Source organism: Odontesthes bonariensis, chromosome 5, assembly GCF_027942865.1.
Source record: "Odontesthes bonariensis isolate fOdoBon6 chromosome 5, fOdoBon6.hap1, whole genome shotgun sequence".
NCBI classification, from domain to species: domain Eukaryota; kingdom Metazoa; phylum Chordata; class Actinopteri; order Atheriniformes; family Atherinopsidae; genus Odontesthes; species Odontesthes bonariensis.
In genome coordinates this window covers 668,706-686,143 of record NC_134510.1, presented here as the reverse complement: position 1 = coordinate 686,143, position 17,438 = coordinate 668,706, and the positions used below count along the sequence as shown (strand labels likewise).

At 46.2% G+C, this 17,438-nt stretch overlaps 1 protein-coding gene across 1 annotated transcript in view; it reads right to left on the bottom strand.

Annotated features, from left to right (window-relative positions):
- hace1 (HECT domain and ankyrin repeat containing E3 ubiquitin protein ligase 1) overlaps positions 1 to 14,133 on the bottom strand; it is a 106,843-nt gene extending 92,710 nt beyond the window's left edge. Inside the window, exons 1-3 of the mRNA XM_075464650.1 lie at positions 13,475 to 14,133; positions 8,476 to 8,530; positions 8,268 to 8,357 (exon numbers count right to left, since the gene is read on the bottom strand). Coding sequence (XP_075320765.1) covers positions 8,268 to 8,357; positions 8,476 to 8,530; positions 13,475 to 13,586 — 257 coding nt within the window. The 5' untranslated portion in view covers positions 13,587 to 14,133. The remainder of the gene's footprint in view (positions 1 to 8,267; positions 8,358 to 8,475; positions 8,531 to 13,474) is intronic.
- Positions 14,134 to 17,438: the final 3,305 nt, after the last annotated feature.

Sequence of the window (17,438 nt, the reverse complement as noted above, 5' to 3'; positions counted from 1 at the left end):
AAAAATAAAAAAAAAATCGCCACTATTAACCTAAATAAAGCCAATGTGGCTGCGTGTGGACTACGACATAATGATAATTGTAACACTGTAATGGCAAAAGACACAAGACTAACTTAGCCTACTTGTTGTGATATATTCATCTGTACTTAAATGGCATGACGACAGGAACTTATTGCAAAGGATTTTGTGCAGCATAGGCTACGCCACAGAGGCTGTTGGCATTTGGTAAGTTTTTTTTTTTTAACAAAGTCATTGGTTAACCTACTTTCCTGTAACACCGCCAAATGCACCGTTCTCTATTTGTGACTTTGTAACGTGGGCTTTTAACAGCCCGAGTTCGGTGTTGCGTTTGATTCGTGTTTAAAAAGTACCGTGACTGGAAGGGCGCCGTTGCGCGTAATGTGTGGCTGTGCGTGTCTGCGCAGGCACAGCAATTATTTTTCTACCCAAAACCCTTATTCCTCCACAAGTACGCTAAGAACTAGTGGTCAATGATTGGGGAAAATGTATAATACCAAGGGCACGAACTAACATTGATTGTGTGATGGGAGCCTAACCATTCTAAAATGGGGGCATAACTTGTTCCACGAGGCAGAGAAAGACGCGCGACAGGACACAGATATCATAAATGGCACTTATAGAATTTTCGGTGACCGACTTTAATTGACTAATGAGGTTCAGTGGTCGGTCAAGACTTTTTTTAAATTTCAACATCCCTAGTGCCTATGTTCATATGGATCAGGGCTCTCAAGTTTTCAAGTTTGCTTGGAGTGAGATTCGGGCGGGGCAGGGGCCAGGCCGTGTGCGGAGGTTTCTTTCGGGGTTTTTTTTGGGGGGGGCGGGGGCTGGTCCCTTGCAGTATCCCATCGCCATAAACTAGCTACTTAAAGAACAAAGAAATTGTTTTATTAATATCAAAATCACAAATCTTCACTTTTACACTAAATTCTGCTATATTTTAAAAATAAATTGTTTTAGGTATGCAAAGTCTTATGCAAAGTGTTGTTGTAAGTGTTTGTGGCAGATTTTGATGCTTGATGACTGATATTGGGGGCTCCCATTTAAAGCACTGTGGCTCAATGTCAGCCATTTTCACAGTCATGATGGATGACAGAGTTCCATTCAGAAACAAAGTGTTCCTGGTCTTGGTTTTATTGAGCCCCACCATGCATCAGCATTTCAGTGTGGCAGAACTAATACCAGTTGGGCAATTGTAGATAGCCTTATTGGGAATCTGCTCATACCAGTCACCTTTGAAAAAAATGAACCACGGAAGCCTAATTACACTCCTACATATTTTTCATTTTTCATTAAGTTGCTCATGTCAAGGGTGTGTGCTGAATATTTAGGTCTACTACTCCAACGAACACTTTAATCGGCAGGTATTGGTCTTTTACAAAGAGTAGGAAAACTATAGTAACTAATAAAAGATTCAAATAAATGAAGATATGACCTGCTGATGATCCTGACGGTTCTCTTCCACCTCCAGCTCGTCTACAACTTCTGCACGCGTGCTTGCAGCTGAAAGCTATTTCAGACCTCACCCGGCAACAAGAAATTCTGTTTTCTGATTGGCTGAGAAATTCTATTTTGTGATTGGCCGATGGGTTGCTAACTCAAGACAGCTGTACCAGAGCTATTCTGAGCTGTACGAGCGCACAGTAACCTGCCATTGACTCGTTTATAGTATCGGCCATTAGAATTTCTGTGCGACGAAGTTGATCATTTCTCAGCGTGAGAAATGGCATGTGTGGCGTGTGAGCGTGTGAACTTGTTGAAATGCGTGTGTCTCACGCTCATTGCGTGAGACTTGAGAGCCCTGATATGGATGTTGATGAGACGCTGAATTATGATAATGTGAAAGCAGCCATATTGAAGAAGTATGATATTAATCCAGAAACTTATAGACAAAGGTTTCGTTCCCTGTATGTTCATCCTGAAGAGAGCCCCAAAGAACTTTATGTGCGGCTGAAAGAGCTGTATGGGAAATGGATTCTACCCAGAGGTAAAACTGTGCAAGAAATTGGTGAAATATTGATCCTGGAACAGTATTTAAGGATGTTGTCCCCTGAGCTCCAGGTGTGGATAAAAGAGCATGATACCAAATCTGCTGCAGAAGCCTCCACCCTCGCTGATGTGTTTGTAGCTGCTCGGAGGAAGGGCCAGCTATGGCGTAATACTTCCTTTAAAGATAAGGACACCTGCAGTACCACCTCGGCACCACCAGGGTTCAGCAACAGGTGTGAGTAAAATCTCAGCAAGAAATGAACTCTCTGCGAATACTCATAACAAACTTAATAAAAGAATTCCAGTTTGCTACCGTTGGGGGCTGGAAGGACACACTAAACCTATGTGTCCACAAAACCGTTTAAAACTGACCCAGATGTGCTTTGTACCACGCCAAGACTTGGATGTAGAACAAGAAAAGGCATTTTCAATGAGAATGACCACAGTAAAAATCAATGGGAGAAGACTTAAAGCCTTGATAGATACTGGCAGTACTAGCAGCCGTAGCACACAGTGCAGCAGCCGTAGCACACAGTGCAGCAGCTGTACCAGCAGCCGTACCACAAAGTGCAGCAGCCGTACCACACAGTGCAACAGCCGTACCACAAAGTGCAGCAGCCGTACCACACAGTGCAGCAGCCGTACCACACAGTGCAGCAGCCGTACCACACAGTGATGCAGCCGTACCACACAGTGCAGCAGCCGTACCACACAGTGCAGCAGCCGTACCACACAGTGCAGCAGCCGTACCACAAAGTGCAGCAGCCGTACCACACAGTGATGCAGCCGTACCACACAGTGATGCAGCCGTACCACACAGTGCAGCAGCCGTACCACACAGTGCAGCAGCCATACCACACAGTGATGCAGCCGTACCACACAGTGCAGCAGCCGTACCACACAGTGCAGCAGCCGTACCACACAGTGCAGCAGCCGTACCACACAGTGCAGCAGCCGTACCACAAAGTGCAGCAGCCGTACCACACACAGGGTTTCTGCAGGGTTTAGTCAGTCAAATTTAAGACAATTTAAGACCTTTTTATGACCATGATAATTTAAATTTATGACCTACACGAATTACGAGAAATAACTTTAGTCGATTCCTTTAAAAAATCTTTTTTTTATTCACTTAACAACTGTAAACAACTGTACCATGTGCAGTTGTATTAACTGTTACAACTGTACACAACAGTAGCCTATTAAACCAATCAACAAAATAAAATGTTAAGAAGAGCTCTTTTATTTAATTGAGTTAAATTGAAAAAAATGTCTACGTGTACGTCCAGCTGTTTTTTCTTGCTTGTCTGATTCAAGCTCTCAACAAACATGAGAACGTAAGGCCCCGTGATTTTGGAGACGAGGTCTTTTTTAATGTACTCTGCCAAGCCAAAGCGTGTGATGTACGAGGTCTTATCTTTCCCACACGTAAAGGTCTTGGCTATTTCTGAGTCCGGGAACATTGTTCGGAAAAGTTCGGCAATGTCTTCGTTCCCGCTGTACGACTGGTGTTTCGTAACGGTGTTCAACACCCACAGGACCTCCGCTTTCGACGTGGATGTTGATCCGAAAGCACTGTGTGTGGCGGCTGGAGCGACGGAATGCTGTGCTGAGCTTGGACCGGGTAGTGACGGAGAACAAAACTGAGTGATGGCCTGCACCCGATGCAAACCTTGTACACAGACTTTATGCCTCTCTGATTTTGCATGTGAATTCAAGGCTTTAATGCCTAAACTGGAGAGCTCCAGTGTCTTTTTGCACAGAGTGCAATAGACTTGGTATCTACAAGCTAAGACACAATACGAGCTAGGCTAAGTAGACCTTACGACCATGGACCAAGGCTACATGATCAGAACACCGGCAGTGAAGCTCTGAAGTTCGCGCGGGTTTCTATGGAAGTGCTACACTGGCGCATGGATCTTGAAGTTCACGCGATACCACCCAGATTCCTCAGGCAGAACTGCAACAGTAGCCTAGCTTGCTAGCTTGCTAGGCTACTGCAACAGGCGAAACGAATGAATTCTGCCACCAGCGTATGGGCTCGAGGTGGAGAGGCGATGGTAGAACTAATGAATGAACGAGCATATAAATTTAAGACGTGGCGAAATGTAATTCAATTCAATTCAATTCAATTCAATTCAAAAATACTTTATTTATCCCAGAGGGAAATTAAATGTTGATGTAGCTCAATTAAATCAAGGAGTTATTATAGATGCTGATGGCTGTGGACAGGAAAGATTTCCTGTAGCGGTCCGTTTTGCATCCAAACTGAAGAAGCCTTTGACTGAAGAGACTCTGTTTTCCGATAACAGTCTCATTGAGAGGATGTTCAGGGTTGTCCATAATTCTCTTGATTTTATGCAAAATCCTTCTTTGCATTATTGTCTCCAGAGGTTCCACAGCCGTCCCCAGAACAGAACCAGCCTTCTTTATCAGGTTGTTGAGTCTTTTTAGGTCCCTGGTTCTGATGCTGCTGCCCCAACAGATGACGCAAGAGGAAATGACGCTCTCAACAACAGACTTGTAGAAGATCTGCAACATCTTGTTGCAAACCTTGAAGGACCTTAGCTTCCTCAAGAAGTACAGTCTGCTCTGTCCTTTCTTGTAGATGGCTTCACTGTTGTGTCTCCAGTCCAGTCTGTTGTCCAGATGAACACCAAGGTATTTATATTCCTCAACCACCTCCACTTCTTCTCCCATGATGGAAACAGGGTTTGATCTGACCCTGTTTCTCCTGAAATCTACAATCATCTCCTTTGTTTTGTTAACATTCAAGATGAGATGATTGTTCCCACACCATGCCACAAAGCGGTCCACCAGCTCTCTGTACTCAGCTTCTTGTCCATCTCTGATACACCCGACCACTGCAGAGTCATCTGAATATTTCTGTAGATGACAGGAGTCTGACTTGTACTGGAAGTCTGAAGTGTACAGAGTGAAAAGGAATGGTGAGAGTACAGTCCCCTGTGGTGCTCCTGTGCTGCTGATCACCTGGTTAGACACACAATTCTTCAGTCTGACAAACTGTGGTCTGTTTGTCAGGTAGTCATTAATCCAGGTGATTGTTGAGGCCTCCACCTGAGTCTTCTGGAGTTTCAGACGAAGCAGATCAGGCTGAATTGTGTTAAATGCACTGGAGAAATCAAAGAACATGATCCTCACAGTGCTGCCTGCTTTGTCCAGATGACAGTGGGTTTGTTGAAGCAGGTGTATGATAGCGTCTTCAACTCCAACTCCATGGCGATAAGCAAACTGCAGGGGGTCCTGATATGTGCTGGTTTGCTTACACAGGTGGGTCAACAGGAGTCTCTCCAGGACCTTCATGATGTGGGATGTCAGGGCAACAGGTCTGTAGTCATTGATGTCTGAAGGGTGAGTTTTCTTTGGTACCGGAACCAGACAGGATGTCTTCCACAACAGTGGTACCTTCTCTTGGGTCAAGCTAAGGTTGAAAAGGTGTTGCAGAATCCCACAGAGCTGCTCTGCACAGGCCTTCAGGACTCGGGGGCTGACACCATCTGGACCTGCAGCCTTGTTCCGGTTCAGTCTCTCCAACTGCCTCTTCACCTGACTTCTAGAAACAGAAAAGTGGGAGGGGGAGGCAAAGGGGACAGCAGCATCTCCTGATTGGGTTGAAGACAAACTAGTGGAAGCAGAAGAATCCATGACTGAGGTGGAGGTGGAGATGTTACAGGAAAGCTGTGGGTCAGAGGAGGGTGGGATGTCTCTTTGGCTGGGAACAGGAGGGGAGGATGGTGAGCTTGTTCCTGAACTGAACCTGTTGAAGAATGTGTTCAGCTCATTTGCTCTGTCCAGACTTCCATCCATCCGATCCTCCCTCTGCTTGAGGCCTGTGGTCTTCTTCATTCCTGACCACACATCTCTGATATTGTTCCTCTGCAGTTTACTCTCAAGCTTCTTTCTATACACCTCCTTGCTCTCTCTGATCTTGACTTTGAGCTGCTTCTGTATACTCCTCAGTAACTCCCTGTCTCGCTCCCTAAAGGCTCTTTTTTTCCTGTTCAATAGTTCCTTTAGCTCACTGGTGATCCAGGGTTTGTTATTAGGGAAGCATCTCACTGTTCTGGTGGGGATGGTGTTGTCCACACAGAAGTTTATATAGTCAGTCACACACTCAGTCATGGCATTAATGTCCTCTCCATGTGGCTTACAAAGAGAAATCCAATCGGTTGCATCAAAACAACCCTGTAAGGCTTCTTCAGCATCATGTGACCACTTTCTAACAGTCCTTTTTGTGACAGGTAGTCTCTGGACAAGGGGTTTATATGCTGAACAGAGAAAAACAAGGTTGTGATCTGATTTACCCAGGGGAGGTCTTGATTTGGAAATGTATGAATCCTTGACATTTGTGTAAAACAAATCCAATGTCTTGTTTTCTCTGGTAGAGCAGCTGACAAACTGTTGAAAAGTTGGCAGTGTAGCAGAGAGTGAGGCATGATTAAAATCACCAGATATTGCCACAAAAGAATTGGGGTGTTGTGTCTGTATCTTAGCAACAACGGAACTGATGACATCACATGCAGTGTCGGCAACAGCTGAGGGTGGAATGTAAACAGCCACCAAAACAACACTGGTGAACTCTCTTGGCAAATAATATGGACGAAAACTTACTGTCAATAGTTCAATGTCAGGACTGCAGAGACGACTCTTCACAGTAACATGTCCTGGGTGACACCATCTGTTGTTGACAAGCACTGCCAATCCACCCCCTTTCCTTTTCCTGCTACTCTTTAAATCTCGATCTGCTCGTACAGTCAGGAAGCCCGGCAGAGAGACGCTGGAGTCAGGTATATGATCCTGTAGCCATGTCTCAGTAAAACACATAATGCTACATTCCCGATATTCTTGCTGAGTCCTTGTCAATGCTAGAAGTTCATCCAACTTGTTAGCTAACGATCTTACATTTCCCATGATGACGGATGGCAGAGATGGTTTGAACTTCTTCTTTCTTTCTCTCCTCTTTGCTCCTGCCCTGCATCCACGATGCCTCCTTTTCAATTCCAGTGGGATTTCTGGCTTCAGTTGTCGAATTATTTCTGCTTTTCCAATGTTAATCAGCTGCTCCCTGTTGTAAACCACCTTGTTGCTATGGTTATGCATCATGACAAAAGAGTAAAATATACAAAAGTATTGGGAAAAATTAATCCAGCTGCACAGCATCCAAGGCAGGAAGGAACAGTTGTCCAAAAAATGCAATTTCTTCCAAGAAATAACAGGAATGAAATTTTGAAAAAAGAAAAATCTCAATGTGAGGTTCAGAGCTACTCCAACGTGCTGCCACCCTCAGCAGCGCATTCTAGAACATGATCAAACATGATCAATTTATGACCTTGTATGGAAAATCTGGATGTTTTTATGACTTTTTATGGCCTAAAATTCTTATTATTAAATTTATGACGTTTTATGACTTTTTATGACTCCGCGGAAACCCTGCACACAGTGCAGCAGCCGTACCACACAGTGATGCAGCCGTACCACACAGTGATGCAGCCGTACCACACAGTGATGCAGCCGTAGCACACAGTGATGCAGCAGCCGTACCACACAGTGCAGCAGCCGTACCACACAGTGCAGCAGCCGTACCACACAGTGCAGCAGCCGTACCACACAGTGCAGCAGCCGTACCACACAGTGCAGCAGCCGTACCACACAGTGACGCAGCCGTACCACACAATGCAGCAGCCGTACCACACAGTGCAGCAGCCGTACCACACAGTGCAGCAGCCGTACCACAAAGTGCAGCAGCCGTACCACACAGTGCAGCAGCCGTACCACACAGTGATGCAGCCGTACCACACAGTGATGCAGCCGTACCACACAGTGATGCAGCCGTACCACACAATGCAGCAGCCGTACCACACAGTGCAGCAGCCGTAGCACACAGTGCAGCAGCCGTACCACAAAGTGATGCAGCCGTACCACACAGTGATGCAGCCGTACCACACAATGCAGCAGCCGTAGCACACAGTGCAGCAGCCGTACCACAAAGTGATGCAGCCGTACCACACATTTTGTACATTTTTACATTTGAAAATGGGATCAAATATTTCCCTTGGTATTGAGTTTGAAATGATGATATCATGACAACCCTCGCGCCTACATGTTTCTTATCTGCTGTGGTCACATTTCAAAATCTACATTTAGTGGGATAATTGTGATACTAAGCTACAGTGGTAACACATATATTTAGTGTTTACTCGGATGGAAGAAAAAGAAAAAGAGGAAGCAGTACTGTGTCTTACTTGGCTGCAATGTGTAGCAAACTTCTCTTTACTCGTCCGAAGGCATAGTTCACATCAAACTTGGAGTTGAGAAGCAATTCTGACACTGACCTTTTAAAGAAAGCACAAAAAAATATAGAATGTATTAAAAAGAAAAATTTACAATCTTAAGAGGAGACAAACAACACCATTTCAATACTGAAGTTGTGTAATCAGGCTGAGCACTTACCTGTGCTGGTCAGCCATAACCATTGGCATAAGTGTGTACACTGCAGTCTCATTGTCTATGGACGCAAAAAACAGAAGAAGAAGAATAAAAAAACAGAAAAGACTAATGGCACCTGAATTGAGAAAAAAAAGGTTTTAAATTCCCATTCCAGGAGCTCCTGGTCCCTTATCAACTTCTCTGTTTTCCTGAAAATTGTACAATTTGAAGTTTATTTTAAGTTTTTGCTATAAAAAAAAAACTCACGGAGCATAAATCTCCAACTTCATCCTCATTTAATGAGTGGGGGGTCTATGCTCATCAGCTCTACACAAAACTCAGCTTCCCAGCTTTTCCTTAAAAATCCAAAAGTCTAAAGAACACACTCTGTTATGTTCCTGTTGGCAAGAACAAATGGCAGTAAACTAAAGATCAGGGAGTCAGGCTTACTGTCAAAGTGGGAGCAAATATTTGCCATAGTAATGAGCTTGAATTTCAAGTATGAAGAATCCCACCGCGCTTCATGATGGGCCCCCACCATCACCGCACGGGACCTGATCTCACCACAACACATTGAGAAGGTGACAATGGCAGCTGCACTGCTATCAAAACTAAAGGTTACTTCGCCCCTTTGGGAGCATTTCAACTTTCAGCCGGATGAAAAGGGGGAACCAGCCAATTTAAATGAGGCAATCTGTAAAATCTGCAGCAAAACGGTTCCAGTGAAACGAGGAAACAACTAATTTAAGGGCTCACCGAGCGAGCTACCATCCAGCTATGGAGGCGCGGTTACCGCCGCCTGCTGCCAGAGTGGCGGAACAGCTCATGTCGGGGCGAAGCCTTTGCTCGAGTCGCCACGTACAGCAGAGACAGACGGACATAAAGGCCTAACAGGCGCTGTTCCACGGCATCCGGGTGAGGAGATGGTGCCGTTTTCCACTGTGGACAAACCTGCATTCAAGTCACTGCTCCAGAAATTTGACAAGCAAAATGAGTTGCCAGGTTGCGCCATGTTTCAGAGGAAACATTGCAACCAATTTGCTAGATAGATAGATAAAAAATTAAAAAAGATGGTGCAATAATATGGCATACATATTGAGCCGCCCTGACTCACCACAGGGGGGATTCCTCAACCGCGGCAGCCCTGCACCGACACAGTGAGGCATTTATCAGGACCCTATGCACTCTGGTGGGCTGAAACAAAGTGTTACGCTACTACAGTGGGGAAAAAAAGTATTTAGTCAGTCACCAATTGTGCAAGTTCTCCCACTTAAAAAGATGAGAGAGGCCTGTAATTGACATCATAGGTAGACCTCAACTATGAGAGACATAATGAGAAAAAAAAATTCCGAAAATCACATTGTCTGATTTTTAAAGAATTTATTTGCTAATAAGGGTGGAAAATAAGTATTTGGTCACCTACAAACAAGCAAGATTTCTGGCTGTCACAGACCTGTAACTTCTTCCTTAAGAGGCTCCTCTGTCCTCCACTCATAACCTGTATCAATGGCACCTGTTTGAACTCGTTAACAGTATAAAAGACACCTGCCCACAACCTCAAACAGTCACACTCCAAGTTCCACTATGGTGAAGACCAAAGAGCTGTTGAAGGACACCAGAAACAGAATTATAGACCTGCACCAGGCTGGGAAGACTGAATCTGCAATAGGCAAGCAGCTTGGTGTGAAGAAATCTACAGTGGGAGCGATAATCAGAAAATGGAAGACCTACAAGACCACTGCTAATCTCCCTCGATCAGGGGCTCCACGCAAGATCTCAGCCCGTGGGGTCAGAATGATCACAAGAATGGTGAGCAAAAATCCCAGAACCACACGGGGGGACCTAGTGAATGACCTGCAGAAAGCTGGGATCAAAGTTACAAAGGCTACCGTCAGTAACACACTACGCCGCCAGGGACTCAGATCCTGCAGTGCCAGACGTGTCCCCCTGCTTAAGCCAGTACATATCCGGGCGCGTCTGAAGTTTGCTAGAGAGCATTTGGATGTTCCAGAGGAGTATTGGGAGAATGTCATATGGTCAGATGAAACCAAAGTAGAACTGTTTGGTATAAACACAACTCGTCGTGTTTGGAGGAGAGTGAATGCTGAGTTGCATCCAAAGAACACCATACCAACTGAGAAGCATGGGGGTGGCAACATCATGCTTTGGGGCTGTTTCTCTGCAAAGGGACGAGGACGACTGGTCCGTGTACATGGAAAAATGAATGGGGCCATGTATTGTGAGATTTTGAGTGCAAACCTCCTTCCATCAGCAAGGGCATTGAAGATGAAACGTGACAGGGTCTTTCAGCATGACAATGATCCCAAGCACACTGCCAGGGCAACAAAGACGTGGCTTCGTAAGAAGCATTTCAAGGTCCTGGAGTGGCCTAGCCAGTCTCCAGATCTCAACCCCATCGAAAACCTTTGGAGGGAGTTGAAAGTCTGTGTTGCCCGCCGCCAGCCCCAGAACATCACTGCTTTAGAGGAGATCTGCTTGGAAGAATGGGCCAACATTCCTGCAATGGTGTGTGCCAACCTTGTGAAGACTTACAGAAACCGTTTGACCTCTGTCATTGCCAACAAAGGATATAGTACAAAGTATTGAGATTAACTTTTGTAGGTGACCAAATACTTATTTTCCACCCTTATTTGCAAATAAATTCTTTAAAAATCAGACAATGTGATTTTCTGAATTTTTTTTTTTTCTCATTATGTCTCTCATAGTTGAGGTCTACCTATGATGTCAATTACAGGCCTCTCTCATCTTTTTAAGTGGGAGAACTTGCACAATTGGTGACTGACTAAATACTTTTTTTCCCCACTGCACATGACCACAGGCTCCAACCTGCTGCAGCAGGGGAGTTAGTACCCACTGCACTGCTAACAAGGAAGGTGGGGGGGCGCTTTCTAGGGTTGGACACATATTTGTCCAAGTTTATTCCAAACCTGAGTCGGATGCATCTATGAAGCAGCTACTCAAAAATGATGTGAACTTCGCATGGCAGCCATCTCATCAAAAGGACTTTAACAAGCTGAAGGATTTGTGCTCACAGCCTTAGTGCTAAAGTCCTATGGCACAGCTCCGCCTGTGGAGACATTTTGGAATGCAAGCAGTAGGGGACCATCTGCAGTGATCCTGCAGGACAACCGTCCTGTTGGCTTTTCTTAGGTCCCTGACGGATGTAGAAACTCGCTATACACAAATTAGAAAAAGAAATGCTGTCTATTGTCAAGGCTCGCACAAAGTTTCATCTTTACATTTTTGGAAAGCATGTCACAGTCTACAATGACAACAAACCACTTGAGGACATTTTTAAGAAATCATTGCTCTCAACTCCCATGTGCATACAAAGAATGTGCAGTACATGCATCTGTAGTGGTACCATCTGGGTGTCAAGAACCAGCTGCCAGAGCCTTCAGTTATCAGGCCCCTCTCTGTGGAACCAGCTGCCAGTTTGGGAGGCAGAGCCTTCAGTTATCAGGCCCCTCTCTGTGGAACCAGCTGCCAGTTTGGGAGGCAGAGCCTTCAGTTATCAGGCTCCTCTCTGTGGAACCAGCTGCCAGTTTGGCTTCAGGAAGCAGACACCCTTTCCACTTTTAAGACCAGGCTTAAAACTTTCCTTTCTGATAAAGCTTATAGTTAGGGATGGCTCAGGTGATCCTGAAACATCCCATAGTTAAGCTGCTATAGGCCCAGCCTGCTGGGGGGCCTCATCTGTCACACCTTTCCTCACTTTACTCTCTTTATGTATATGTGATATTATTGTGGTCATTAACTCGTGTTTCCCTGTTCCAACAGGTATCCTTTGAATGGTGTTACAGTGTTTGTTGTCCCCTCTTTTCTGTCCTCTCAAACCCCTGCTCGTCGTATCACTTCGTTTCACTGCGCGCTGCCGCCTGCCGCGCCTGTTACGGTGTTTGCTGCTCGGAAGCAGGGGAGTGCTCGGTCTGCACTTCGGTCTGCACGCTCTACACAGCAGGCAGTGATACGAAGGGAGAGAAAATAGGGCCGAGCGATTGTGAGGTCTGACTTTTTCCTGGAGAACGATTTTGTGATGCAAATGTATTACTCTGTTGAACGCATATTGTTTTGAGAAGCTTTATTTTTTAAACCCCAGCCAACTAGCCGGACTACCTTCATCAACACCAAAACAAGGCTGGAACTCTGCTCACAGGACGCAGCAGGGGGTAAGAAGATGTTCATAAATGATGTTGCTGATATGGGATGTCATACAGCTTCATGTCAAAAGAGGCGAACTTTCCTTTTAAGTAGATGATCAAGCAAAACACTAGTCAAGCTCAGGCTGCAGTGCCGAACACAGCCAAGGGCGGCAGAGTTGTAAAGCCACCTGAAAGACTGAACTTGTGATTGATCACACAGATCATGTGATGTGGTACTAAGGGCAAGCTCCATCTGGGACAGTTGTTGTAACAGCTGAAGAGTGATAGCACAGCCTGTGTGTGGAAAGTTAGAGTTTAACTAGCTTAGTAGTATTCTGGCTACCTCCCTTTGAAGAAAGGGGGATGCAATACTTTGTAGCACTGGGAAGGCTGTTTTGTTTAGTGTGCTCCTCCTCAACCACCGTAGTGCCAGTAGCTGTTGTTGTGGTCTCAGTGTTCGGTCATGGACATGGTCCCTGCTAAGGCTCCCATCTTTGGCTTTCAGCAGCCTGTATGAATGTATCACCGACACTGAGAGCTCAGGAGACACCATGCTGCAGGTCCACAGCAGAGAGGACCTGCTTCATTTATTACCAAATAACATCTGGCACTGTCACACAAAACAAGCCTTTTTAATTCTTTGGGATTATTTTACAGGCGGAGGCAGTCCGACAGGCTTCAGAGAACAGAGAATCTCTCTCATATGGCTACAGGTTTCCGTTTAGTGGCTTAAACATAAAGGTTTGGGCCTGTGTAAGATCATATAAGTTACTGCATGTTAGCATTATTAAAACACCAAGCAGTGACAGAGCTTCCGGTGCCTGTACACAGAGTCCTAAGTCCGTGATATGTAACGTTACCTTCAGGAAGTTCCACGGTCCTGGCCCGGCGGAGGGAACGGGTCAGCCGGCTGAGCTGCACATTGAGCTGCTCCATCGCCCGTTCCATCATAGGTGAGCGCTCCACGGGCATTAATCCGGAAACAGAGCCGTGACCCTGGCGGTAACTTCTGTGTGCCGGGGGGGAGCAGTTCCTGGGTGTTGTCCATCTACGCTGACATCACTGGAAACATTTCCTCGGCAGACACGCTGATTTACTGTACTATGGATTTTTCTGCCAGGGTTACTTCCCTGCTTCACACGCTTCCTGTTGTGATGACGTTCAAACGCTGTGCATTGTGGAACTTGTAGTTTTGATGACCATTATTCTTAAAGAAGAATTGCTGTGTTTCCGTCTGGTTTTATCCAGGCTCCATACTACCGATGAGGAGCAGGGGGGCTCACAGCTGGTGGGCGGTGTGGGGGGCTCACAGCTGGTGGGCGGTGTGGTGAGCTCACAGCTGGTGGGCGGTGTGGTGGGCTCACATTGTCAGTGCTTGTAACTCGTCCTAACCGGATGCAGGAGTCAGATGTTGTGCCGCAGCGGAAATGAGCCCCACTTCCTGAAAGCACGCGGTCACGAGAGCGCGCAGAGGAGGCAGCTGCTGACATGTGACTCAGACCTGGTATTCATGACTAAATGGAATAAAAGTTTAAAAAACCAGTAACGGACTCATGACCTTAAGAACACAACTTTCTACCGCTACAGTTGTGCTAATCATTTCAGAAATAATTAGAAATAATGTTTTTAAACTTTGAACTTACATGTTCAAGGCCTGGCTGAGCATGGTTTCATGTGTGTGTGTGTGCGCGCGCGCGCGCGTGTGTGTGTGTGTGTGTGTGTGCTTGTGTGTGTGTGCGCGCGTGCGTGAGAGTGTGTGTGTGCGTGTGCGCGCATGCATGTGCGTGAGTGTGTGTGTGTGCGCGCGTGCATGTGCGTGAGAGTGTGTGTGTGTGTGCGTGAGAGTGTGAGTGTGTGTGTGAGTCCTGAGAACGCTCTTTATCTATTCTTTTATTCAAGTGTAAACAGACAGAATGATCTGGTTTTGCATAGAGGCCCTCAGGACCATGGTCCCCAGCAGGGGCGGAGCTATAGGCGGGGCGGGCGGGGCAACTGCCCCTGGGCCCAGGGCCCTCACCCACGTTGGGGAAAAAAAACAAAAAACACGTGTATATAGTTCCCAGTTTGTTTGCATCGCAATGTTCTATGTTTAAACATTCCGAAATGTTTTGTTGCAGTCTTTGCAAATAATGTATATAGTTTAGCCTAACCCAGCCACTTGGATGCAGTCAGCTCAAACAGGTGCCGGTCCCAAGCCCGGATTAATGGGGAGGGTTGGCGTCAAAAAATAGCCTTCTTTTCTCGTCACTCGATGGATGAGATGGACATGCTTTAATGACCGCGCGTGCGTGTGGGTGTATGTGTGGGTGTACGTGTGGGTGTACGTGCGCGCGCACCGGAACGAGGGGGCCCGGTCGGGATGTTTTGCCCCTGGGCCCTGTCCACAATTGTTCCGCCACTGGTCCCCAGTATCACTTCCACCAAACTATCTCCACCCTGACCCGAAGAGGAGGGTAGGATGGTGTGTGCATGTTTCATGTTAGGTCAAGAGTTCATGAGAAGTATGTCCGATGAAGTGTGGATTGTGGAGACTTAAAGGTCCCATGGCATGAAATTTTCACTTTTTAAGGTTGTTTAACATTAATATGAGTTCCTCTAGCCTGCCTGCGGTCCCCCAGTGGCTAAAAATGACGATAGACCTAAACCATGCACTAGAAATTATTCTCCGCCTTTGGTAATGTGACCATGCAGATGGCCTGATCGAGAAAGCCGCCGCTTATGACGTGGAGGTTGTTTCCACCCAGAGCCCATAGCCAAAACTGCCTTTCCCCGCCCACAGCTCTTTGGCCAGCTCATTGCGCTGTATATCGATGTAAAAAATCTGTTTAGAGCTCCTGCATCAGAACCTCTAAAGAGCCAGTGGACAGATTTAGTTTTTTTTCTGGGAAAGTGACGACAGAACCGAAGAGATTTGTGTGTGCGCCAAACATTTCACAGACGAATGTTTCCAGAACTTGGGCTAATACCGAGCCCAAGGGAGAGCCCAGACACCCTGCGGAGGAATCTCATTTCAGCCGCTTGTATTCGCGATCTCGTTCTCTCGGTCACTACCCACAGCTCGTGACCATAGGTGAGGGTAGGAACATAGATTGACCGGTAAATGAGAGCTTCGCCTTCTGGCTCAGCTAATTTTTCACTACGACGGGCCGGTGCAGAGACCACTGCAGACACCGCACCGATCCGCCTGTCAATCTCCTGCTCCATTCGTCTCTCACTTGGGGAAGGATCTCATTCCCGAGTAAGTAATTTAACGCTCTATTATTGTGTTGCTTTCCTGTATGTACAGTATAGTTACATAGCTTGTTACCACAGGAAAGGGTTTGTATCGTTAGCAGCTAACCTTAGCTAACGGTTAGCTATGCAGCTAATAGCATCTGCAAGCTCTTATCTCTGCCAACTGGGCTGTTGGAGGTGTTTGCATGCCCATGAGATGGTTAGCTCGCTCATTTTAGACCAAAACCCCCGACTTCAAGCTTCCTGAAGAAGAATGAATCCGCAAATTCAGTGCATTTCATCAGGATAATGATTCATTCATGGTTCCAGAGTCAAAACGGTCAGTCTGTCTGTGTCGTCAGCTCTGCAGCTAATAGCTCGGTCACTGTCGCTAATGTAACAGTAAATAGCATGAGGTATGCAAGTGGACACCTCATTTACTGTAACGCCAGTGTTGTGTACTTATTTGTTGTTTTGATAGCCGTCCTGCTGTTGGTGTTACGGCGCGCACGATATCTGCCTTTCCCCTGATTGAAATGACTCGCGCTACGTGCATCTTTGCAAACCAGAGCAATCAGCTGAGAATGTCAAAATCCTCACTCCTGCTTTCCCCTTCACGCACGCCTTTTTTGCTGTGTCTTGTGTAGCACTTGCTTGATGTTTGACTGTGTTAGGAGAGTTGTTCAGTAACTAGTTCGTCATATTGTCAAAGTAAGCTCATTTCAACAGGTTTCGCTAGTTTTACGGCATAGGGCTGCCGTGCCATCTACGTGCCATAGCGATTCACAAAACATTTGCGCAAGGTACCACGGGCGTAAGTAAGGCCACACCCCCACTAAACAGCTCATTCTGAGGATCCTAAGGAAAGCTCATTTTTGGGACTGGCTGTAATTCTGCACCAAGGCAGAGTTTTGGGGAAAAAAACTCAGATACAGTATTAGGGGACCACTAAAGCCTATAAAAATACATAAAAGCCTCCATTTATTTTCATGCCATAGGATCTTTAAAGTAAATGGGAACATGGTCAGGGTGGGACAGGTGTTACCTGGGAGACAGCAGTCAGGTCAGAGGACAGGAACCATACAACTTGGACCAATTTACCGTCGGAGAGTTGATTTTATCCTGTTATCAGCTGTTATTTCTTCTCCACCAGTCACCAACTAACACATCCTTTCACTTACCTTTATAAACCTCTGCTCAGCACAGAGAAAGTCAGCAGAAATGTGTCAAACTGCACGGGATATAAAACAAACAGAAGTTTGGCTTGAAAATTTCTCAAAAGTTAAAAGTATCCATCCATTTTCTATACCCCGCTCAATCCGTTGGTCGGGTCGCGGGGGGGCTGGAGCCTATCCCAGCGGTCATTGGGTGAGAGGCGGGGTACACCCTGGACAGGCTGCCAGTCCATCACAGGGCCACATAGAGACAAACCAGACAAACAACCACACACACTCACACTCACTCCTAAGGTCAATTTTAGAGACACCAATGAACCTAACATGCATGTTTTTGGACAGTGGGAGGAAGCCGGAGTACCCAGAGAGAACCCACGCATACACAGGGAGAACATGCAAACTCCACACAGAAAGAACCAGCTGGGAGTTGAACCTG